This window comes from Balaenoptera physalus, assembly GCF_965194825.1.
Source record: "Balaenoptera physalus genome assembly, chromosome: 3".
NCBI classification, from domain to species: Eukaryota; Metazoa; Chordata; class Mammalia; order Artiodactyla; family Balaenopteridae; genus Balaenoptera; species Balaenoptera physalus.
Genome location: NC_138890.1, coordinates 68,224,013 through 68,240,339, shown reverse-complemented (window position 1 = coordinate 68,240,339; position 16,327 = coordinate 68,224,013). Strand labels below are relative to the sequence as shown.

General features: G+C 36.1%; 1 protein-coding gene across 2 annotated transcripts in view; it reads right to left on the bottom strand.

Moving 5' to 3' along the window:
• FNIP1 (folliculin interacting protein 1) overlaps positions 1 to 16,327 on the bottom strand; it is a 126,058-nt gene that overhangs the window by 45,125 nt on the left and 64,606 nt on the right. Inside the window, exons 7-10 of one of the 2 annotated variants that reach the window (XM_082457832.1) lie at positions 10,678 to 10,761; positions 9,395 to 9,466; positions 6,510 to 6,645; positions 3,680 to 3,881 (exon numbers count right to left, since the gene is read on the bottom strand). In XM_082457832.1, the coding sequence (XP_082313958.1) occupies positions 3,680 to 3,881; positions 6,510 to 6,645; positions 9,395 to 9,466; positions 10,678 to 10,761 (494 nt within the window). The remainder of the gene's footprint in view (positions 1 to 3,679; positions 3,882 to 6,509; positions 6,646 to 9,394; positions 9,467 to 10,677; positions 10,762 to 16,327) is intronic. The other variant, XM_082457833.1, reaches the window with a different exon arrangement.

The following is a 16,327-nucleotide window of genomic DNA, read 5'->3' as shown; positions in this document are numbered from 1 at the left end:
AATCAAATAGTTAATTCTTATACTGATCATGGGCAAAATATGGGGGGAAAAAAAGTAAAAGACAAAGTCACATATTTCCACAACATTCTACCCATCATTCTTAACTAGATATACATAAAGAAGGCACACATATTTCTAGTGGCTTTCTTTTTTTTTTTTTTGCACCTTTGGTCATTTAATGAGTATAATAAAATTCAAATTTTTCCAATAGCAAGCCTCTTACTTAACTGTCAAACCACAGAATGTCAACACACAACGAGGATGATATTGACAGTTTCTGGGTTACATAAAACTTTTTTCTCCCAAACAGATCATAAAATGATAAGTCAGTAACAACAGCTCCTGGGTTTCACTAATATTTCATAAATAATGGTTCTGTTAACTAAATCCTTTTTAAAATCTAAAATATAAAGATGCTACTGAAAGATGTATCAAGTTATTAGTAGTATTTGCTTTCTTAAAAACATATTTAGCCGAAGTTGAGAAGTCCTGCTTTAGGTAGACAAAAAGGGGATCAGGATTAGAATATGGATATCATAAAGAACTTTGAAATTTTTTAAACTTTTTCAAAAAGAATATAATTATGCATTACTTATGTAATTACACATTATTTTTAAAATGTTTAAACATATATTTAAGAAAATGTTAGACTACTTCAGGCTAGAATCGTTCACGTTCATCCAAAAGCTTCAATAGGGTAAAAGTGACAGTTAACTTTGTTTTCACTAACTGCTGAGAGACTCCCAATTTATAAAGAAGTAAATAGTCTTTAGAATTGAGCAGTATTCTTCCTTAATTTTACTAACAATAAAAAATTTTACATTATAGATCTCAAAAGGTAGTGCAGACTTTGAAATAATTCCCACAGTGCTCAGAAACAGAATCCATAGATTTTCATTAAAATAATAAGTAAGTGATAGTTTGAAAACTGGCCCTAGACCATAACTTATTTGGATGGTTCAGTGTTTACTACATTCTATGATTACTTACCAACTACAGAACGTTCTAACTTAAGTTCTATTCATTTATATGAAAGTATTCACTCAGCTTTATCTTTCAGCTTTATTAAGAAATGAGATGTTAAACTTGAACAAATATCCACACAACTCTAAGTACTGCAATGTGCACTTTAGGTTGTAGAATGAACAAAACATTTAAAAAGTAATGTTTAATGAGTTCTATAGTGCCTGAATATTTCAAGTTTTATACAAAGTTTAAACACTTCTCCCAGTAACTGAAATGTCAGTTCAGCCACAGCTTAATATTCCACGTACTGACTTTGGCAACAACAGACTACAAAAAGAGACAGCAGCGAACTGTAGAAAATGTCACCAGTGCTGAACTTCTGAAAAAGTAAACGAAAATGGACTTTACTCATCTGCTCAGTAAAAAGGTACTGCTAATGATCTATTTGTCTTTTAACAGATTTAATGTAAATAACTAATATAGTGTCTTCTCTAGAGGCAGATGATCCTCAGACACTAATGAGTTACTGAAATGCATCCTCTGCTTTCTAGAACATTCTAATTGGTCTTGCATCTCTAGTCTCTTTTACTAGTCTCTTTTAAACATACTGCCAAAATAACGTTCCTAGAGTACAATTTGAAGACAGTCTAACAAAGTCAAAAATTCTGGCAAGCATTCTAGACTCTCTGTGATCTGGTCACCATTAACTCTGCCAGCCATACCACTCACTACTCCTCTTTGTATCTTTTCCTTTCTGCATATTGTCACAGGGATCAAGAACTTTAGTTACACCCACTGACAGTTCAACTTATAGGAATCTCTTATAAAATATAATCTGGAAAATTCACCAAGATGTTAACTGCAGTGTAGCTGTAACTGTGAAAAAGCAGAAATGACCTAATAAAAAAGTTACTTAAATGGAGGAAAGCCACTAAAATATATTCAAGAACCATTTAAAATGAGAAATGTGTATGTTAACAATGATGACTTTTTCCAAATGGGCACATAATTAAAACAGCATGAACACAGCACAGTCCCAATCAAGTAAAAGTACAATACGCACAGGAAAGGCCTGGGTAAGACTTTCAGCAAAATGTTAATGAGTTATCTTTGGGCAACAAGGATATCAATTTTTCTTGTTATTCTGCAATATCCATTATTCAAAACTTTATGTTTAAAAAATCCTACACATCCTTTAAGATGCAGTTCAAATGAAACATCTTCCTAGTAGGAAGTCATTTTTCTTCCCTATGAACTCCTAAAAAACTTTGATTTTCCTTCTTTTTTAGTTATCTTTATGTTCTATCGTATATTCACAATTTTCTTACTTTACATCAATTTATTACATGCACTATCAGCAGCATTTGACACAACTGATCACTCCTACCTTCTTAAACTACTTTCTTCACCTGGCTCACCCCAAAAAGCACTCTCTCTTATTTTTCCTCCTACTTGAATGGCCAATCCTCAGTCTCCCCTGCTGGTTCTCAACTCCTCAAATTGTAACTACTGAAACGCTCTACAAATCAGGCCTAGGATCTCCTCTCCTCTCTTCTCTCCTCAATCAGTTTCTTGGCTTAAAATACTATCTATACACTGGTGACTGTCCAGCCTGGACCTTTCCCCTAAACTCTAGACTCACAACAACTTGGATGTCCAGGAGGCACTGCAAACAAACTGCTGATCTTCCTCCACCAAACCTGTTCCATTTGTAGTTTTCCCATTTTAGTACTGGCAATTCCATCCTTCTTACTGCTCAAAAGAAAAATCCCCAGTCAATCTCTATTATTCTTTCTCTTAACCCCAATTTGGTCCATCAGCTAATCTCCTTAGCTCTATTTTCAAAAATATCCAGAATCCAACCACTTGTCACCAATTCCATCATGAAAGTGCTTTAAGTATCCACCATCTCTCACCTGAATTACTTCAACAGCCTCGTAACTGATCCCAAAGCATCCACCTTCGCCTCTAGAAATCTGTTCTCCATCAGCAGTAAGAGTGATTCTCATGAATGTCATTTCCCTGCTCAAAACACTCCAATGGTTTCCCATCTTTCTTAAGAGTAAATGCCAATGCTCATACCATGGTATCCTATAAGGTCCTATATGATCTGGTCCTATTTCTAACTTAGCCACTTTGGCCTCCTTATTCCTCCTTACTGACGCTCAAGCATCAGGCTTACTCCTTTGCCCCTCCTGGAGCATTCTTCTCTCAGATGGTTATAGCTGACTTCCTCCGTATCTCTGGACCATATGTCATTTTATCAGGAGCTTTCTTGACTATCCTATAAAAATTTGTAATCCTTCCATCCAGCATTCCTTAAAAACCTTTCTGTTTTATTTTTCTCCATGGCACTTATTACCATCTAAAATCTTATATATTCATTTGTTTATTTTCTATGCCATGAGGTCAGGAGTGTTGCTTTTTTTCACATCTTATCCTCAGTTGCTAGAATAGTGCCTGCCACATTCTAGGCCCTCAAATACTTATTTATTGAATGGATAAATGACCTTACATCTTTTTTTTAGGTAGTAGGCTTCTTAAAAGGAGCTGAAGTCTACTTTGCATCTCTCAGATCACTTTGTAGGGTACCTGCACAGATTCTGTTAATTTTTCTGCCAAATGAATAAACACAATGCTTAAGCAAGAGAATAAGATTCAAAGGAAAATAAAATAAAAAATATAAACAAACCATAAACATGACTATGCTTACCTGTTCTATTGCACTCTTTAATTTGTTCATGTGGCTTTCAAACAGAGGAAAATGTGAAAAAAAGAATTCATTAAATTTGTTACTTTCATCTTCATCTTTGGATAATGAAAAGATTACCCCAATTGCAATCTTCTTTTTCCTCACAATCCCTGGGTTAGGGCCACAGCTCTCCTCTGACAGATTAAAGCTTTCTTCTATAGACCTTAAAAATAAATGGTTTTTCATTTTAAAAAAATATAAAAATAATTAAATTCACAATTCAATCTCCTTGCTAATAAAATGTAGGCAAGCTAAAGGTCTTCCAGTGTTTTATCAAGTAAATCTAAAAATTCATACCAATTGTGTATCTCTTTGAGAAATCTACTGGCTATTCCTTTATACTCATATTTTTGTAAGACATTTTAATAGAGAGTCAGATTGGAAACATTTTTGTTCAATTAGAAGTCACTAAAAAAGTAGATAATCCCAATGTATAACCAACCTAAAAGAGCCTGAATTTTAAGGTTTATAGACAGAGTCTGATATAATCTCTTCACTGTTCTAGAATCTACTTATCTCCCCTTTAGATTCCAGGAATAAAATCAAAGGTGAAGGAATAAAGGGAGTGAATAAAAAAGGAAACAAGAAGCTTCATCATCTTTAGCTGTACTTAACACAGACTAAAAAAAATCTTTCAAGAATGAATTAACTTGCCAAAATAGAAACATGAAAAACTGAAATATCGAAACATGCAGCAGATGGATCAAAGACCAAAACAGAAGAGTTAAAACTATAAAACCCTTAGAAGAAAACATAGGGTAAAAGCCTCATGACACTGGATATGGCAATGATTTCTTGGATATGACACCAAAGGTAAAGGCAACAAAAGAAAAAAATAGATAAATTGGGCTACACAAAAATGAAAAACTGCTGTGTATCAAAAGAAACTATCAACAGAATAAATGGGCAACTAATCAAATGGGACAAAATATTTGCAAAGCATATATCTGATAAGGGATTCATATCCAGAAATATATAAAGAACTCCTACAATTCAACAACAACCACCAAAAAAAACACCTGATTAAAAAATGGGTAAAACACTTGAATAGACTATCTCCAAAGAAAACATACATATGGCCAATAGGAAAATAAAAACAGGGCTTCCCTGGTGGTGCACTGGTTGAGAATCCGCCTGCCAATGCAGGGGACATGGGTTCGAGCCCTGGTCTGGGAAGATCCCACATGCCGTGGAGCAACTGGGCCCGTCAGCCACAACTACTGAGCCTGCGCGTCTGGAGCCTGTGCTCCGCAACAAGAGAGGCCGCGATAGTGAGAGGCCCACGCACCGCGATGAAGCGTGGCCCCCACTTGCCGCAACTAGAGAAAGCCCTCGCACAGAAACGAAGACCCAACACAACCAAAATAATTAATTAATTAATTATTTTTTTAAAAAAAAATTGAAAAAAAAAAAACATGCTCAACATCACTAGCCATCAGGTAAGTGCAAATCAAAACTACAAGGAGCTATCACTTCACACCCATAAGGATGGTTATTATTAAAAAAAAAAAGGAAATTAACTACTGGTGAGGATGTGGAGAAATTAGAACTCTTGTGCAGTTCTAATGGGGGAAATTTCCTAGCGGTACAGTTGTTAGTACTCCACGCTTCCAGTGCAGGGGACACGTGTTCAATCCCTGGTCGGGGAACTAAGATATGCAGCGTGGCCAAAAAAAAAAAACCACCCTGGCCATTTCTAGTGGGAATGAAAGTAAAATGGTACAGCCACTGTGGTGAAGAGTATGGCAGTTCCTCAAAAACTTCAACAGAGAATTATGATATGATCCAGAAATTCCACTTCTGGGCATATAACCAAAAGAATTGAAAGCGGAGACTTGAAAGGTATTTGTAGACTCACGTTCATATCAGCATATTCACCACAGCCAAAAGGTGGAAGCAATCCAAATGTCCAAGGACAGATGAGTGGATAAACAAAATGTATATACAATGGAATGTATATGTATATACAATGGAATACAATGGAATGTTAGTCATAAAAAAAAAATGAAATTCTGATACATGTTACAACATGGATGAACCCTGAAGGCATGCTAAGTGGAATAAGGCAGACATAAAAGGATAAATATTCTATGATTCCACTTATATGAGGTATGTAGAGCAGTCAAATTTACAGAGAAAAAAATAGCATAGTAGTTCCCAGGGGCTAAGGGGAGGGAGGAATGGGGAATTATTGCTTAATGTGTATAAAGGTTCAGTTTGTGGAGATAAAAAAGTTCTGGGGCTTCCCCGGTGGCGCAGTGGTTGAGAATCTGCCTGCTAATGCAGGGGACACGGGTTCGAGCCCTGGGCTGGGAAAATCCCACATGCCGCGGAGCAACTAGGCCCGTGAGCCACAACAACTACTGAGCCTGCGCGTCTGGAGCTTGTGCTCCGCAACAAGAGAGGTCGCGATAGTGAGAGGCCCGCGCACCGCGATGAAGAGTGGCCCCCGCTTGCCACAACTAGAGAAAGCCCTCGCACAGAAACGAAGACCCAACACAGCCAAAAATAAATTAAAAAAAAAAAAAAAAAAAAGTTCTAGACGTGAATGGCTATGGCTGCACAACAATGTGAAGGTACTTAATGCCACTGAACTATACAGCTAATAATGGTTAAAATAGTAAACTGTATGTTATGCATAACTTACCACAATTTTTTAAAATGTAGTACACTTTAAAAGTTTCCAGTTCCAGACTTTAAAAATACAAAATACAAGTCCAGGCTCTTAAACGTACACAATTGTGTTTAAGGAACTATTCAATCTTGTGGTAAATTAAAAGTCCCAACGTACCATCTAGGAAACACCCCATTCTCCAAACTTGTTGTTTGGCTACGTCGCCAGCGTCGCTGGTAGCTGCTGGCACAACTTCGGGTAAGTGAGGAGTTTGGAGAGGGAAATGGTGTAATAAGCAAGCTGCTGAGAGATGCTGTCAAGTCAGAGTAAGAACAAGTATAATGTATAAGTTAATAATTACTAAAAACAAGAACAGATTTCTTTTTAACAAATTTACGAGTGGTGACTCAAATTTTCCATTTTGCTGAATGAGGCTCTAACATTTCCATTAAAAAAATACATCATTGTTGGAGCAAGGTCCCAGAAAAAAATCACATATTAAAAGTGAGTTGGCAAGAGACCCTGATACAATCCCCTTTTGACATCCTTACCTTCCCCACCCCACCCCAGATGAAAATGCTACTTTGAAATAAAGCTTTATTCCTTTGGCCATGACACTGTCTCCTAGCTTAGCTGAATCCTTAGTCCTTAAATTAAATACGATGCAGTCCAATTTCAATGCAGCAGCTGGATTTTAAGAACAAAAGCTATATTTGAAAATAAGTGTTTGAATGCCATTTAAAACGTCATTTAAAAGTACTCATGGAGGGACTTCCAGGGTGGTCCAGTGGTAAAGACTCCACGATTCCAATGCAGGGGGCACAGGTTCGATCCCTGGTCGGGGAACTAAGATGCCACATGCTGCGTGGCGGCCAAAAAAAAAAAAAAGAAGTACTCATGGATCACTTGTGCATAGGTAGCCACCTCTGAATGCTTGGGTACTTTTACCAAGAGTCATGACTATACCTATCAAGCTCCAAGAAAGAGTAAATCCTATAGATTGCTCTCTGGAACAGACACATCCCAATAGAGTCCACTCTGATTATAAGTGCTGCAATCCCCTAACTGTGGAAATTATTCTCTTCTGAAAACCCTTCTCTGCAACCCAAAAGCTCTGTTTCCTGCCTGGGGTATCAAAAGCTAAAATCCTTTCTTTTTTGGGGGGATTCTCTCCTTCTCCCCACTTAATCTAGAGACAAAAAGACCTCAAGGGCTTGCTTTTGTTTAGAAATATTTTAGATTCCCATTTTCATCATTATAAACACACACTGAAAATTTGTAATCAAAAGGGAAGTATTATTATCATCTATAAAAAGATACATGCCAGATGATATATTATTTTGGACACCGGGACTGAAAACTAAGAGATTATCATTATGAAAATATGTTCATTTGAATTCTCTTGACAAATTCAATGGTAAAGGGGAGAGCTCTACGTGCCATGCAAACATTTGGGCCGCCAATGAATTAATTCTGGACTACTTTCTTGAAAATACCACATTTTATCAATTAGTAGTATAAAACTTTGTAGTCTAAGATTAGGCATGTATAACTAATCTGGGTACGGCTTCTGTGAGAAATCAAATGTTACTCTAAATTTGGAAAAGCTTTGTTTTATCAAATTCTGGTATTAAAAGTAACCCAGTCAGAAAAAGGAAGAAAATACACAATTAACTTAAACAGCATATATGAATTCAATGGCTTGAAGAAGCTTTACAGATCAGTCTTGCCAGGCCCTTCAATTTACAGATGAAGAAAATGAAGTACAGAGACATTAATTTATCACTTCTGAAATCTTGGATAAATAATGAAAATTAAATTCCTGCCACAGAAGAGAAAACTAAATCTCTAGATTACATAGATGCAAACAGTATTAAGAGAAATACACTCTAGATTAGTCCTTAAGAACAAAAATAACTCAATTAGAAAAGAAGGGTGAGATTATTTGAAAGATGAGACTTCTCCTGTTGGAGTAGTGGTTCTTAACTCTAGCTGTCCATCAGAATCAGTGGTTGAGTTTTTCATTTTTTGTTCCTCAAATACAGATGCCTAAGCATTTCTCTAGGGTAAATCAAGAATCTTCAAGAGTAGAGTCCAGGTATCTGAAAAATTTTCTTGAAATTTCTCACGCATAACTAGGGATTACAATATATGGGAAGTTTGGAGTCTCCATCTAGACTTAAAACTGACTTGTGAACAATTTAGATAGCAGAGCCATGCAATGTGACAACACATACAGATAATCACAGTGGATAAAGTTTCTCATACCTAACGATAATTCAAACCTAAGAGTACTCCATCTTTCTCTTATGCTGATCTCTGAGCCCTGACACTTCTCCTTTTAACTGAAATATCCTTCTTTCATGCCTTTGGCCAGATAACTCCTATTTAAGTATCAACACTCTGTAAAGCTTTACTCACACCCTGCCCCTTGCCCAGACTAAGTTAGGTGCCGTTTTTCTGAACCTCTGTACAGGTCTATCACAGAACACCTCAAACAATAAACTATGACAGATGATTTTCCTGGCTATTCTCTCATTAGAAGCTGTGCTCTTTAAAGATAGAATCTGGGGGTTTTTTTGTTTTTTTCTTTTTAATCCTCACAATGTTTCAATAAAACTTTGTCAAATTTTGGAAGAGTACGTACTTCAAAGAAATATGTATAACACTGGCTCAAAATGCCTAAGCTTCTCTGGGCAAGAGACAGTCTGACACTTTAAACCCTAGTTAGGAGAAAACAGATATAAGCAAATGTGTTTTTTCTACTATGCTATCTAAGCAGTCTCTTGAGCAATATTATTTTTCTTATACTGGCTAAGCCTAAGCCAGCGTATATTCATCCAGGCCATGCTCCACCAGGCACATTTACTATTAAACATGAAAAATTTTTAATTTAAAATATTTATCTCTGCTGTTTCTACCATCCTCCTGTAAGGCTCATATCAATACTAACAAACTGTGCACATAAAACTAGATGATAAAAGCAAAGATAAAAAAGGAAATCAATGTCAGCTAACAGTGATCTCATCAAAAATTGGATTAATACATGAACCTGTCATTACCAGAGCGTGCTATGCCACTGTCTCTGTCCTCATTCAGCTCTCTTCCAGGCATGTCCATTGGGTTGCTGTGAACTGCGAATCAAGACAAAACTGTGACTTATAAAATACAGTGCTGTTCAGGTTGATGTTCTTCCTTTTATGTAGCAAACTAAATCATGCTCATCTCATTGCATTCCTTTATTTTTTTCAACAGCATGGCACAAGCCCAACACCAAGAGCTATTACTCAGTTGAACAAGCTTTGAGATCTCTCTGAAGATTTGACATATAATATGAAATAATCTATGGTGTAATACCTAAAGAAGCAAGGGATGACTAAAATAAGTATTTTAGAAGCATATTCAATGATATATGAATATATTCACAATATACTGCTAAATGAAAAAAAGGCAATCTACTGACCAGTAAGAATGATGGTTGCTGGGGCTAAGTGACTGGTATATGATGGTTGTCTGCTATTCTGCCTATAAAAATGTATGTTTAAAAATTCTCCATAATAAAAATTTTAAGAAAGCTGAACAGTATAACCCCAATTTTGTTTTAAAACAAACAAAAAAACTAAGAAGGTGATTTCCAGTTGACAAGATGACTAATATATTTTTTTGCCTATATTTCATATTTTCCAAATTTTCTATAATATATATACATTGTTTGTATCTTACATTTGTAAGAAAAATAAATATTAATTAAAACAAGAAGTTGGATACAACTTCTTGGATACAGAAGCATGAACATACTCTATAATCATCTATTTAATGATGTAAACAAACATAGTCATATATGCCTTTTACAGAATATAATGGTGCTTGTTCATCTAAATTTTAGCTCCAAGAGAAATCATTCTTATGGAATAGTGTAGATCCGAAATTTTACAATAATAGTAAGATAGGATATTTTCTGCGATTGATGAACCATGATACAGAAGCTACTCAGCCATGGAAACAAGATAGTGTCACATTAGAAATTCCACTGGTATTATAAGAAATAATGTTCATACTATATTTTGGTTTAGGATTCTAAAGTTAAAATCATTATTATATAACAAAATAAGAAATGACAAACTGAAATTTCATGAAAATGTCAATTCCACTGATAACTTAGTTTCTGGAAACTTTAAGAACATATTCAGTAGAAAGATATTAAGTTCTTAAACTTCCTAAGCAATGTTTTCTCAACTACACCTTCCCCACCTGCATTTCTCTACTCTCTTGTTTCCACAGCTTAACTATGAATTCTAGACGCTGGGGCACACCAACTAGTCTACCCACACAGCACATGGCAAACCTGCAAAGAAAGAGGCGCTCCTGATCAGGCGGAGCGGACCCTGTTCAGAGAATGCCCGCCTGGGGCTGCAGAACTGTGAAAGACCTACATGGCAGAAATGTAAAATACATATGAAAGAGGGCTGTTAGAGAAGCCATAATGCGTCAGGAATAAAAGGTGAGCTAAGGAAGTACAAAAGCAGACCAACAGATATGGATGGAAACCTTTAAACAAGTAAGAATAATTCAAGCTGGCTTCCTATTTTTGAAACAGGATGGTTTCCCTCTGGTCATGGATTATGTCAACATAACAATTCACTAATAAGTCCACATATAATAATAAAAATAAAACATAAATAATAAAAATAAGCTTCCACTATACAAGGTAAAATGTTCAATCCTTTCTCATCTAAAACAATGTTTTTAAAGATTCAAAAAAGCACAGTAATGTTATCTATATAATTTGACATTTGCCAAATAAATTTATCTTTTAAAAAGTCAGTTTTAAGATTACAATATTGTGCAACTACAGTTAAGAAGAAAACCACCTAAGCACTTGGCTGAAAAAACAGAACACAAAATAAAACAAAGAGCAAATAAAGAAAAGGGGTCTACTGACAAATAAGTATGAAATTGGTTTTTCTAAACTAGTGGTAAATTATAAAGTAACAGAAGAAACCAAAGTTCCTAGAGCAGGGGTCAGCCACTATGGAAGCAGGAAAGCCAATGCAGCCTGTCAGGATCAGACTCCCAGCTGCCCAAGATAAGTTAGCTGCCACACACTTGACCAAGAGAAGATGAGTCTGAAGACCCAGAGAGGGTAACATTCCAGCCTGGAAGCAAGCAGCTGAGTTACTTGTTAGTTATGCTTCATCAAGATGGCCTAAATAGCCATCTAGGAGATTTATCTAGGATAGAACTGGGGACTTTTCTGTTTTAAAAAGTGACAAATGTATTTTTCAAATTGCTAATAGGTATTTTTCTATAACAAGAGTTTCTATAATTATAGTGCATGTGCACCAAACCTTCCATTTTCATTGTTCAGTTCTTTCTTCATTTTTTCCTAGTTACCTCAAAACTTACCTGCTCTCTTTAATCTCCTTCCCTACCACCTCTTCTTACTCTCAGCATATGACTTTGTCTCGTACAGTATGCATATGTATATGTGTGTACACATGAAGAATCACCATATGGGAACTCTCCTTCTCCTACCATGCTATCTCCAAACTTAATCTCCAAACTTAATCTCCAAACTTAAACAACTTTCATCCTGCCTCCTTCCTGCCTGAGCAGTAATAACAGGTAACATTATTCAAGTCCCCTTTATGTGCAGGGACTATCTGTGAAAAATCCTGAGAGGTACCTCCCTCTCTCCCTTCCAAAGCTAATTCTTCTAAGTCAGCTAGGCCCTTCCACTTTACCAGTATCACCTCTATCTCCAACCTCATCCTCCTTATAACCTCTTTTTCCATCAACATTTAAATACAGTCAGAACTCTTCTACCTTCTCCCCATATATCTAATCCTATAGTTCAGTAGTTCTTAAAATGTGGTCCAAGGACCCCCTAAGGGGACCCTGCAACCCTTTCAAGGGGTTCTTGAGGACATTCCTTTTTCTAGCTACATATCTATGTGAAACTATATTTTCTTAACACACTTCAACCAAAACAACATATTACAAAAGACTGAATGCAGAAGAAGATATGAGAATCCAGCTGTTTCTATTAAGCCAGACAATAAAAAGTTTTGCAAAAATGTAAAACAATGCCACTCTAAGTTTTCTTGTCTTGGAAAGTATAGTTATTTCAAAACATGTTATTTATATTAACATAAAAAGGGTTATTAGTGTTATTTTTAATGAGTTACTAAGTAAATATTTTTAAAATTTTCTGAATTTTAATTTCTAATACAGTATATATCAATAAATGTAACCTACACACACAAAAGCTCTCTGTGGTCCTCAATAATTTCTATGTGTGTAAAAGGGTCCTGAAACCAAGAAGTTTGAGGATGTCTGCTTACATCTTAGAAAAGAAGACTAACCTCTGAGTCTTTCCTCAACTTTGGCTTCTATTCTCCCGACTGAAACTACTCACATAGGCCACCACCAAAAGCCTTCCTGTTACTTAATGCACTCCATACTACCTTACACTACCTTACATCATATTTGATGCTGACTACATTACACTTTGAACTTTTTTCCCTCAGTTCTCATGATAACACACACTAAGTTTTTTTTTTTCATAGTCTCCTTTATGTGATTCTCTTCCCCTACTCCATCTTTAAAGCCAGCATACCCAGGGTTCTATCCTCAACAATATTTCCTTCTCATTCATTCTTATGCTTTCAATTATCATTTATATGATAATAATTCTCAAATCCGTGGTAGAAGCAGCTAACAATCTAAAAAAGGATTGTGTTCTCCCTTTCTTAACATCAAGTAGTCTGTGGGAAGCAGCTGGCCAGCTAGGGACCATATTTCTCAAACCTCCTTATATACAGGTGAAGTTGTATGATTAGTTACCACCAATGGAATGTGAGCAAAAGTGATGTATATCACTGTCAGGTTGAGGTGGTTTTGAAGGGAATGTGCCTTCTCCATACTCAATCTCTTTCCACTGGCTTTGTGTAGGTGAGCACAACCTTGGAGCCCATATTGTAAAGAAGGTAGAACTCCAAGAAGGAAGGAGACTGGACCTCTAAAACACTGCTTTGAGGAAAATTTTGAGAAAAAACCTCTATTGTTTTAAAATTATTATACGTTCATTCTCTTACAGCAGCTACCACCAGAATACATCTTTCTCTCTAACTAACTACAATGGATATCTTCGCTTGGATATCCTACCAATACTTCCAATTCGATATGCCTAAACCTAAAATCATCAACTCCCAATTTCTCATGTTCCTCCCAGTGAATGGAACCAATATCCATGCAATTACACAACCCGATAGCTCAGTGCCATCCCTGACTCCCCCTCTCCCCTCACCTCTTCTACCTAATTACCAAGTCCTGTCTACTCTACTTCTCCCAACAAAGTTCTCAACAACTCTTTATCCTTAAGGACACAATTTTACTCTACGTCCCCATTATCTGTCACTTGGACTATCATAAGCAGCCTTCTAATATGGGTGCTTTCTCAATCCCACTGGCTCATCTGAATCTATTCCTACAGCAATTAGAATATTCTTTTGCAGATACAAATCTGATCTGATCATGTTTCTATATTGTGAAAACTCTTCTGTTGTTGCCTTGAGAATGCACCACAAAACTCTCCAGCTATAAGAACTGCAATTGGCCAAGCACCCCAGCTGCTGTGTTCTTAAATTCACTGCCATGTTTGTGCAGGGCCACATATCCCACAGGCTGTGCCTAGCCAATGACTGAACACAGCAGCTATAGTAAGGCAGGCCCATGTTGGCAAGACATGGGTCACTTCTGACAATCAACTCTGACTCAAAGACTCATACACAGTCTTATCAAATCTTCCTTGGACTATATGGCAGGCTGGAAGATGTCCACTCAAGCTTTTATTCTTCTCTTTCACTCAAGGTCAAACTTGCACCACAATCTGAGGGCTCTCTGAACCCTTCCCAGCTCCCTCTTCATTTCTCTCACCTAGTAATAATAAAATCCTTGCATGTTTAAACCTGTCTTGGCACCTGTTAAAAACCAGGAGGAAGACCCAAAGTAACACACCCTCACTGGTACCCAACTGCTTACCCAAAGCATAAGTCCAAATTCCTCAATGTAACCCACAATGCCCTTCATGATCTGGCTCTTGCTCACTTCTTTATTTCCTTTCACTTCCTTTACTTATATCCACACTGTGCTCCACCCACATTGATTTGTTCACATTCTTTCCACACTCAATGATCTCTTGCACTTAGGTCTGTGCACATGCTACTGCTTTTTCCTAGAACATTTCTCTTCCCAACTGTCAGGCTAATTCTTCAAGTTTAGGCTCACTTCTTTAAGAAAGCCTTTTGTGATACTCCAAGACTGAACTGGGTGTTCCTCCTCATTTCTATCACATCATGCTCTTAGTCTTGTCCAAAAATTAACTACAGTATACTGTAATTGTATACTGTATTGTATTGCTTGTCTGACTTTCACTAACTAAAAATCTGTTGAGGCAGGAACTGTGTCTGGTTCACCACTGTATTCTCAGGGCCTAGCAGAGTGCCTGGCATGTAATAAGTGCTTGATAAGTACTTGTTGATTAATTAGAAATTTAAAGAAAATAAGAAATGGTGCTCAAATATCCTTGATTCACAATTAAGAATGTGCAAGAAAAAGCCGTTCATAACAAAGTCTGTGCTTTGTTAAATGCATTAATTTCCTATTCCATGTTAAAACAGAGAAGTTGAGTATATCTAGCAACTATAGTGTACTTTATACATGATAATGGATTTGTATTATTAAAATAAACAGCTTTTAATAAGCCCCTTTAGCTCTGAAAAGTGTCAAATTATAAAGAAAAAAAGACTTATTTCTCTGTCACATTTTTACTTTATTAAAATGAATGAACTAATCAAGTTAAGAAAAAGTAGAACTTCTATTTTTCTATAAAATGCACGCTTTCTAAAACACACGTCTGACACTGCAACTAGCCCATAGTAGGTACTTAATAAATAGCTGCTATCTGAATGAACATGAATTATAAAAAAAATAGGATGCTATACTGTTAAAGGTGGGAGAAAAAACTGTTTTCTACTAGTATGTATAACTGATATTTATAAAAATTAATTACAAATAAAAATTTCCACTAAACAGGGAATGAGTGAAACATTCATCCTATTCTTTTTTTTTTTTAACATCTTTATTGGAGTATAATTGCTTTACAATGGTGTGTTAGTTTCTGCTTTATAACAAAGTGAATCAGCTATACATATACATATATCCCCGTATCGCCTCCCTCTTGCGTCTCCCTCCCACCCTCCCTATCCCACCCCTCTAGGTGTTCACAAAGCACCAAGCTGATCTCCCTGTGCTATGTGGCTGCTTCCCACTAGCTATCTATTTTACATTTGGTGATGTATATATGTCCATGCCACTCTCTCACTTCATCCCAGTTTACCCATCCCCCTCCCCGCATCCTCAAGTCCATTCTCTATGTCTGCGTCTTTATTCCTGTCCTGCCCCTAGGTTCTTCAGAACCAAATTCCTTTTTTTTTTTTAAGATTCCATATATATGTGTTAGCATACATTCATCCTATTCTAACTGCTATCCACTCTCTAATACACTACAGTTCGTTATGCACTGGAAATACGGTCAGCAGTAATTTATTTGATCTTTCTAAGAAAAAACAGAGGACAAGAAATTTTAGAAATAGTTTGTCACTTTAAAATGTTGAACTTAAATAACAAACAATAAACTAAACAAATTACTAAATACGCTGCTATTTTAATAAATCTCTTAAGAAACATCAAATTTGAAAATCTGCTCATCTGAATTACAGGTCAAAAAAACAAGCACCATTTTAAAATTACTCTATGGTTAGGGAAAAGAAAAGGGAGAAAGTATAATACCTGTCTCCCTCAGCTGAAATATTCAAGAGAGCTAGTAAGGGCTTTTTACATCAACAAAAGTACTTTTCAAAGATGTATCGAAATTAAAACCAAAAAACAAATTAGGTATTTCTTCTCTTTTTTCAGGTACAAAATAAACATTA